Here is a 10,034-nt window from a genome sequence, read left to right on the forward strand (position 1 = left end):
TCTTGTAAAGTCACTAAACTTTATTTTGTATCACTAAAATCACTCAACTTTACACTTTTATCTTCTAAAATCATTAAACCATATTAGTCACCAAAATAAATCTGACATGGCAAAATAAATTATTTTTTATGCCATATCATCGTGGACCCCACAAATGAATAAAATTATTTAAAATTAATTTATCAATATACATACCCACCCATAAGTTGTCTTCTTCTAAAACAGTAAAACCCTATTTCTGCTCAAATCTCCCCAAATCTCCCGCTTCCTTCTTCTACTTCTTTCTCTATTTCTCCCAAAATTCTCATCTACAAAGAGGCACTGTAAAGTCTATTTTAAGGTTATTGATGCTGAAATTTTTCATAAACAATGGATTCCTTCATTTCTTCGAGGAATAATGTGATGAAATCTGTAAAAGAATGGTCCCCCCCGCACCCACAAGCCTCTAATGCCGACGAAAGGGACCACTACGTGCTTGGTAAACGAATCCTACTTCAAAATGAGGTAAAAAATATAAATTTTTAACTATATTGTCCTTTTATTGTAGAATCTCGAAATGGGTTTAGGGCTTTTTGTATTCTAATTTTTTCCCCCTGTATTTAGAGGAGGTTAGTTCATTGTTGATTTTGTGTACGAGGATGTGATTATCTAATGTCTTTGTAACCTTAGTCTCCATTGTAGTGCTCTAAAATTAAAAATTCAGGCATTAGCCTATATGGGGTTTCTTTCATTCAGGCTATAAATTATTCTTATGGATTAATATTTATTTGTTTGTAAGAGTGACTTGTTTATTTTTTATGATTATACTATTATTAGTATGAAGCAAATATTTAATGCTAAGTATTCTTTCTATCTTTTTTATTTCAGAGTTCTGGTTCATATTTTCCTGAAACTTCAAAGGCTTTAGAATTAGATTTTTCAAACTATTTGGAAGTTGTTAGCGATATCGGCGTTGAAGATACAATAGTTGATAATAGGAAGGATAATGGTGTGGACAAAAATATTTTAATTGAGGGAAATTCAACTAAAGTTGTTTTACAAGGTATTAGAGGTGATGTAACTAATGAAGTGGATGAGCAGTTTAGTGATCCAGACTATAATTTGTCCGATGAAGATGACGATTTCCGGGATGTTATTGATGATCAACAAGTTCTTATTGATGATCAACAAGTCAAAAAGCTTAGAGGAAGACCCAAAAATGCAAGTGTCAATGTGCCAGTTAGCTCTGGAATTTTAGTACCTCTACAAAATGCTGATGTTGAATCTGATTATTCATATTCAGATGAATTGCCTGATGATGATGTTCAATTTGATAAAGGAGAAAACAATGGTTAGAAAAATAATATCTATGAAGAATATGATGAAGGTAAAAACAAGAATTTGCCTAGATTTGCATTAGGGATGAAGTTTAAGAATTTCAAGCAATTCAAAGAAGCTTGCAGGGAATTGGGTATTAGAAAAAGAAGGCAGTTACGTTTTAAGCCCAATGATCAACAGAGGGTGGTTTGTATTTGTAAGGTTGATGGCTACCCCTTTAGAATTTATGCTAGTAAAGTGAATAAGCGCGATCCAACTGTTCAAATCAAGTCACTTTACCTAAAACATAAAGGTGCTAAGGTGTTTGATAATTTCCACTTATCTCCTAAGTACATTGCTAGAAAGTATTTGAATATTTTTAAAGCTGATCCAGGTTGGAACATAAGTGGTATTGTTGAAATAGTAAGGAAGGACTTTGATTATACTATAGAAAATTTGAAGGCTTGGAGGGCTAAAAGTCAAGCATTAAAATGGATTTATGGTGATGAGGGTCTTCAGTATGGCAAGTTACTATCGTATAGAGCTGAATTATTGAGATCTAATCCTGGATCTAATGTTGTAATTTGGAGAGATGGGGGAAAATTCTTGGGATTTTATGTGTGTCTGGGAGCACTTAAGGAAGCTTTTAAATCGGGTTGTAGGCCATTAATTAGCCTAAATGGTTATTGGCTAAAAGACACATATGGAGGAAATTTATTATCTATCGTGGCAATAGATCCAAATGATTGTATATTTCCAGTTGCTTATGCTGTGATAGCTGAAACAGAGAGTAAAAAAACATGGAGCTGATTTATTGACAATCTTGGATATGATTTAGACATCAGAAATAGTCACCACATTGCCTTTATGTCTGACAGGCAAAAAGTGAGTAAAAATCTTTTATATTTTTTGTTCTTTTTTCTGTTTAACATACATATGTTACTACTTTGTTTCTTATGTAGGGTCTGATTGGAGCTGTAAAAGATTTGTTTCCGAAAGCTGAACATAGAAATTGTGTTAGACATATGTATCAGAACTTCAAGCAAAAACATAAAGGCAAAGCTTTGAAGGATTTGGTATGGAATGCTGCTAGGGCAAGCAATAAGGTGATCTTCCAGAAATGCATGGAAACACTGATCAAGAGGACAAAGCGGCAAGAGAGTGGTTCAATAACCCAGAAAGGCCATTTCAAAGTTGGACTAGAGCATTGTTTAGAACAAATACAAAATGTGATATGTTACTCAACAACTTGTGTGAAAGCTTTTACAGGTAATTAATTAAATACTTTCATCCACTTATTTTTTGGTCATCACGCTGTTATTTATGCCTTTAGGTAATTGCATAAGTTACATTGCCAGGCTGAGGTTGTCTTCGGAAATATCGACTGATAAATTTCTTGTTATGATGGTGTTGTTTTCTCTTATTTGTGATTATGTTGATCACCTTTATCGACTGGTGTATGTTAAGTTGGAGTAAGGTCTATGCACACTTTATCTCTTAGACCTTACTTGTGATATTACACCGAGTATCTAGTTGTTGTAGTTATTAATTTACAATATGTATTACTAATGTAGTACTTATTTTAGGTATATACTTGATGCTAGAGATAAAGCTATTATTACAATGCTAGAAATGATAAAAAACAAGTTGATGAAAAGAATGTACAAGAAAAGAGAGTGGATTGCAAAGTCTGATAGTTCAATTTGCCCAAAAATTGTGAAAAAATTGAACAAGATTAGCAAGGAAGTAATTTGGTTTAAAACTGATTATTCAGGGGGACCAAGAGTCTCGGTAGATGGTCCTGGTGGAGTTAATATTGTTGACATGAAGGCAAAGAGTTGTACATGTAGAAGATGGGAACTTACTGGACTACCATGTCCTTATGCATTTGCATGTATTATTGGAAATAGTGAAAGAGTGGAGGATTATGTGGATACATTCTACACAATTGAAACTTTCAAGAACGTATATTCACATTACATAAATCCAACAAATCCAGAAGATCACTGGCCTGAGGTTGTGGATTGTGGAGAGGTAATACCACCTAAAATTGTGAAGAAAAAGTGAGGAAGAAAGCCCAAATCAAGGAAAAAAGAGCCTGAAGAATTAGAGAAGAAAAAGAAGGCTGAAGCTGTAGGAAAAGCTGAAAAAAGAGCTGAGCAGAAGTCTGAAAAAAGGCGACCTCAAAAGTTATCCAAAAAAGGTTCTACGCAGGTTATGTGTTCGATTTGCAAAGAGTATGGACATAATGCAAGAGGACATTATAAATTTGTCAAAGCCGGAGAATCATCTTCAAGCCATTATTTGGAGGCTATAAGTCCAGCTGAAGAAGCTTCAAATGACGGGGATTATTTAAATATGTATAGCCCGGAGATGTGGAATAATAATCACCAAGGATTGAGTTTGGCATATCAGTCGACCATAACTCAGGTAATCATTGTTTTAAAGTTAATACAATTTGAATGCTTTCTCTACCATTATCTTTAGTTCTTATATTTTTTTTGTTCACAAGGCACCAATTGAAGAACAGGTAACAGTTGTTCAAACTGATGTAGTGGCTGCTCAAGGTGTTGATGAAGTTGCAATTAAAGGAATCGAAACTACTAGACTATCTCATACTTCTAAGAGAGGCAGACTCTTTAAGAGAAAAGTCATGAAGGAGTACATTGTTGAAGTTCAGAAGAAGAAGAAGATTGGAAATCATAGCAAAGTATAGAAATTATCTTTGTAATTTTTTGTGGTTATGTGAGACACCTATTACAACACTATATATTGTTGTCGTTCTTTTTATTTTTTTGCTAACAATGGTGCTCATAACAGCCTAGTATGTAATATATTTTTTAGAAATGCTCTAATGTTACTTGTGTTTTGCTTATTTATATTGGAATTGATGTACAAGTATGATTATGTCACATGGTGGACACGAGAGGCAATATAGTATGTGCCATTGAATTTAACATATATTTCCAACGTTGGTTATAATTTTTTAAATGTTGTTGATAAGAAAGAAATTTTGATTGAAATAGTCCAAAAATAAAAAAAAAGAGTCATGGATTTTATTGCAAAAACAGGATTTAAGAGGGGAACACATAAAAATGAATAAATTTTATAATTTTGTTTATTTGTGGGGTCCATGATTACATGACATTAAAATAAATTAATTTTATAATTTTATTTATTTGTGGGGTCCACGATGACATGGCATAAAAAATAATTTATTTTGCCATGTCAGATTTATTTTGGTGACAAATATAGTTTAATGATTTTAGAAGATAAAAGTGTAAAGTTGAGTGATTTTAGTGATACAAAATAAAGTTTAGTGACTTTACAAGATAATTTCTCATAGTTCAGTAACCTTTTAAGATATTAACTCCATTATTCACAAGTCAATTTTCTTTTTGGGAAAATTTTCAAAACAACAATATTTTAGCTTTTAGTGGGACTCCTTAGCAACAATTTCATTATTTATTAAAAATGTCATTATTTTAGTTTGTTAAGGGATTAGTTATGTATTTATTTTATTTTGATTAATTTGAAAGAATACAAATAATTAGTAACAGAATAGAGAAAATCATGGAACAAACAAATTCAAAAAAGGTAAAAAAGATTTTAAATACAAATCAGTTACGTTTTGAAAAGAGCATAAATAGCCATCTTTTCGTCAAGCCTTTTTTTTCTTTCTTCTTAAGAACATCAAAACGAAAAATTAAAATAATTTAGTTTGTCTTCCAAATCATTCATCTGATAACATTCAAAGCTTCTTCAAGTTGAATGCGACATATTTTTGAAACAAAAATTTTCAAAATTGACAACTATAAATTTGTCGCATCCAGTGAACAATCGAAAAACAATCAGGTATTTTTTTTCAATTTTTTTATTTGTTTGGATGAGATATTCGTATATGTCGAGTACAAGAGTGTTTTTTTCCCTGATTGGATCAATGAAATCTTTGTATGCATTGAAGATTTATAGCTTTTTTCAGATGTTTTGTATCCAAATTATGATGTATAACAAATGCAATTGTTTTTTTTTTAGTTTAGTAGCTATTTTTTTATGTTTGAATGCATACAATAATTTGTATCCCATTAAGTTAATGTAACTAATTGATCATGAACTATATGTTGAATACAATAATATATAATACAAAAGTGAGATGAAAATACAAAGTTATAAATACAAAATGAGATTGAATATAAAGTTGTGAATACAAAAGAAATTAAATACTCTCTTCATTTGAAATACAAAGTGACTTTGAAAGGTAAAGTAGGCACATAAAATACAAAATTTGTTGGTATATAATTAGGTTGAATACAAAACAAAAGATAAATACAAACTCGTTCACATATAAATTGAGATTGAAATACAGAATGAATACCCAATAAAATACAAAATTGTTAGCATACAGTTAGGATGAATACAAATTAAGAAGGAAATACAAACATGTTGGTATACTAATTGAGATTGAAATACAATGTAAAAACAAAAAACGTAAAACTTGCTGATATATAGATAGAATGAATACATAAATAAACTGTTGATTCAGACATTGTAGACAAACAAATGATTTTCTCAAATCTAAAACCCTAAAAGCAAATATAAATGTATTAAAAATCAAACAAAATAAACATATGAATGAATTTGTAGATTTTAATAAATCTGAAATATTAAAACGAAATCAGAAAAAAATTGTTTAATCGACTAAAAATCTAAAATACATAAATTTTACATAAATATGTAAACAAACTTGCATAAAAATAAAAAAAATTAACGGAAAATCCGTAATATGTACAATGTGAAATATAAATCATAAACAGTGATATTGAAAACAAATCAAAAGAAATCTAAATAACTAATTGAAATACATAAATATTAGATGAATATGTAAACACACTTGCATAAAAATAAAAAAAATTGACGAAAAATCTGTAATGTGTACAATGCAAAATATAAACCATAAACGGTGATATTGAAAACAAATCAAAAGAAATCTAAATAAGTAATCGAAATTACCTTTACCAAATTCAAAATTTCTTGAATTAATAGATAGATTTTGTTTACCAACCGAGAAATTTCTTGAATTAATACAAAGATTTTGTTGAAGAATCGAACTTTGAATAATTTGTGTTTCAAGGTTAGCAAAAAACTTGAAAAAAGAGAATCTGGGAACGTGAAAGGTGGGGAAAAAGAAAAACTTTAAGTTAGAAACGTGAAAGGTGGGGGAAAAGAAAAACTTTAAGTTAGAAACGTGAAAGGTGGGAAACGTGTAAGATGTGGAAAGAATATTAATGGATAATTTTGTATTTGTATTTTATTTTTAATCTGTTATTGGTTAGAATTTGGTCCAATGATGGACTCTTTTGATTAATAAAAGGAAACATAAATGTGAATACAAATTATTTTTGAAAATATTGACATTCTGACATTTTAAATAAATATTTTAAAGTATTGTTGTTTTGACTAAATATGTTAGATATTATGACTAGACAGCTAATTTTCCCTTTTTTGTATTTACTTTATATCACCCATATCATTTTAGTAGGCAATTGTAGCCCACAACTAGCTTATTCTTGTGTGTGCATCTCTAATAAGAATCAACGGGGCAATTGAAAGAAAAAAGAAAACATATGTGGATTTAGATTAAGAAATTGTAATTATGGACAACAAGGAACTAAAACTCTCACCTCCCAATTGATTTCAACACCTAAAATCAACCCTCCTCAAGAATCAAAGGCAGTCAAAATCAAAAGATGAACACAAATGGAAGACACTTTGATTAGTCAAGCAAAAAAGTTAACTATCAATTCTAAGAGTTAACTACTAATTACTCACTAATTCCTTAAGGGAATTGAATTAAACACTAAATTAAGCAACTACAATTTGAGAGCATTCAATTTCAACATTCAACATACTCTTAAGTCTTCCAAAATGGGAAAAAAAAAAAACTAATATTTATAATAAAGGAAATAAAAAAGACACTTCTTTGACAATTTTTTTCCCTTAATGATATAAGGGCCTTGTTTGATTGTCTTCTTTTATGAATTCTTGAATTCATGAGATGGTCATTTTCACACATGGTCACTTTCTTCTTTCTCTTCACTTTGATGGACCTTTAACATTTATATATCTTTATTTGGTGTCCATTAAGCTCCTCTAACGCTTTCATATGATCTATGATATACATGCCGTTATCAATCTCCAAACTCATAAGACCTACTAATGTTCAACGGAATTTCATCTCTTTGTAAATTAGAGATGGTAGGTTTCATCTTCAACCTAAAAAGGTAAGTTTTATGAGGAGTAATATATGTACAATAATATTTATTTCAAATTTTGATTATAAATATTAGATTGTATGAAATTGAAATTAGTGTAAAGATGTACTTCGGATGAAAATTATGATTCTTCAATTGGAAATGATCAAATCCAGGTTGCTTATGAAAATTCACATAGTCAAATCTAGGTAACAATATGTCTCCAATTTTTACATAAACGAAGAAGTAGTGCAAAGTATTAGAACTAATAGTTGTGATTGCCCCTTATAGACATCCCCAATTGGTTATAAGGCATTGATTCAAGTTCACATGATATGCACACATCTAATATATATATATATATATTATAAAGGCTGCAAGACAAATTGTAGGCCTAGGTTCAAAAAGGACAATATGTGTCATGAGCTTGAGTCGTGACAAATATGATATTACAATTTGTACTCTCTTACGATGGTAGGCCAAACCCCTTTTGAAGATCACATGCACATGACAACTTAGGTAAATCGAATGGGAGAGGAACCTGTCTCTCAAATGCACCGACATTTTTCTACATATTATATTGTAGAGATGCAAGCCAAATGTGTTTAGCTAATTGTTCTTGTAACAAACTCAATAATAACCAAGGGAACTTTTGTAGTATTGCAATCACTGACTGGAATTACAAGAAAATAACAACTGGTAAGGAAGAACAATTAAGAAGAAGAAGATAGAGATGAGATACAGAAGAAGATAAAAGATGAGAGTAACAAACAACTTCTTTCACAATTTGCATAAGTCCAATTTGCTCTCTCAAGTCGTATTAATCAACCTGAATCCCAAACATAGTCTGGCCCAATTGCTTGTTCTCAGCCCAATAGGTCTTGCCAGCCCAACAACTATTTGTGTGATCTTGGTATTCCTATTGGGTTGGACTTGGTTCATAACAATACTCTCGTCCTCAATAAGAACCTTGTCCTCAAGGTTCGAGTAGAGCCACACAGACAATATAATATTGAATCTTCCAAGACTCAAGTGGGTGTAGAGAGCTGCAATAGTGGTGCGAAGTATACACCAAACACTTACAACTTGCACAATTGAGGAAACAAATTCATTGCCTTCAAAGAATTCCATATTACCAAGAATCATAACAAAGGCCACAACTCTAAACAATTTCATCTGCTCTCTTTTGCCAAGCCAAGCAATTTTCAATACCTCTTTTATATTAACAGAATCATGAGCAGAAGTAATACATGCTATTATTTCATAGCAATAAGATTGTTGGAGATAGGAAAATGATTCAGGATCCCTCAATCTACACTTCTTGTTTACTCCATAGGTGTTTCACAGAGAAGGGAGAGATAATGATGTTTCTATTGAAGAATTATAGCAAGAAGGGCTTGAGAGCTTGCGAGGAGAGGCAGTCTCATGGCTGCACCGGATGTTTTTCTAAGCTCTGCAAGCTGAATCTGCTGTGCTACAGTGCGCTCTTCAACAAGTCTATGGCCACCGAAATGGGCAAGATAGCACATAAGTCTCGTAGTAGTTATAAACTTCCCCCAACTACTCAAGATATAATTACTTTTACTCTTCTCGAGCATTGCCTTGTGAACAACATAAGCATCAACAATTGAAGCACCTTTCAAAAATTCAAGCTCACTTTCAATCTCTATAGCATAACTAGCTGGTACACCTTGAGCGCCAAAGAAAACCATGATCTCCTTAAGCGTAGAGAAATTACACAACTCCTGCTCAATTGAGTCTACCATAGTCTTGATGCAGCCTTGTAAACATGCTAAATAAGCAGATACAACATGCTCAACTATTTTCTTTCGTGAACAGACATCACCTCCTATTGCTGCATACCTTACCTTACTCTTTGGAGCTTGGAGAACAAAAATTAGTTGTGCTAGTAGTTGTTGCAGGAATCGAAATAATTTGGGAGGACATATAATATCCAGAGGTGCAATTGATTGTATCTCTCTCGATGAAACTCTTTGGGAACTGTCCTCAAACACACGGTTCACCTCAGCGCATGTATCATCCACTTTTAATTCCATCACTACCATCTTGTATGCAATTGCCCACTTAGCAAATGTGTCCCGAGAATTAAAATTCAAAGAGGTAACTGCTGTCAATGCAAAGACAAATAGCAAAATTGGAGAATGCATGCACCTTTGTTGTCCGGGATCCCACACTTGAGTGACGGAGTTAGCATAAACAATGAAGCCAAAAGTACCAGTAGAGCCCAACAATAATGGTGGCTTCGTATTCACTGTACCCATGAGAGCCTTAAACTTGAAACTTATACCCGGATCCCATATACAAAGATATGTTGCAGTTCCATGAATAGCGGCAATATCACCATGATTAAATAAAAATTGACACAAAATATTGCGAGCACTGAATTCATCACTAAACTTTCTATGCTCCACAACAAGCAATCCATCCGAAGCCAAGTTACTTCGTGGACTGCTATCCTCGCTGTCG

At 31.9% G+C, this 10,034-nt stretch overlaps 1 protein-coding gene across 1 annotated transcript; it reads left to right on the forward strand.

The window, feature by feature from the left end:
* Window positions 1–1,401: 1,401 nt before the first annotated feature.
* On the forward strand, window positions 1,402–4,012 carry LOC125826731 (uncharacterized). The gene is made up of 7 exons (XM_049506075.1): window positions 1,402–2,086; window positions 2,135–2,181; window positions 2,259–2,565; window positions 2,630–2,753; window positions 2,883–3,330; window positions 3,373–3,726; window positions 3,809–4,012. Exons 1-7 carry the CDS (start codon window positions 1,402–1,404, stop codon window positions 4,010–4,012), a joined length of 2,169 nt encoding a protein of 722 aa, XP_049362032.1.
* Window positions 4,013–10,034: the final 6,022 nt, after the last annotated feature.

This window comes from Solanum verrucosum, unplaced genomic scaffold (assembly GCF_900185275.1).
Source record: "Solanum verrucosum unplaced genomic scaffold, falcon-dt-bn FXZP01000060.1, whole genome shotgun sequence".
Taxonomy (NCBI): Eukaryota; Viridiplantae; Streptophyta; class Magnoliopsida; order Solanales; family Solanaceae; genus Solanum; species Solanum verrucosum.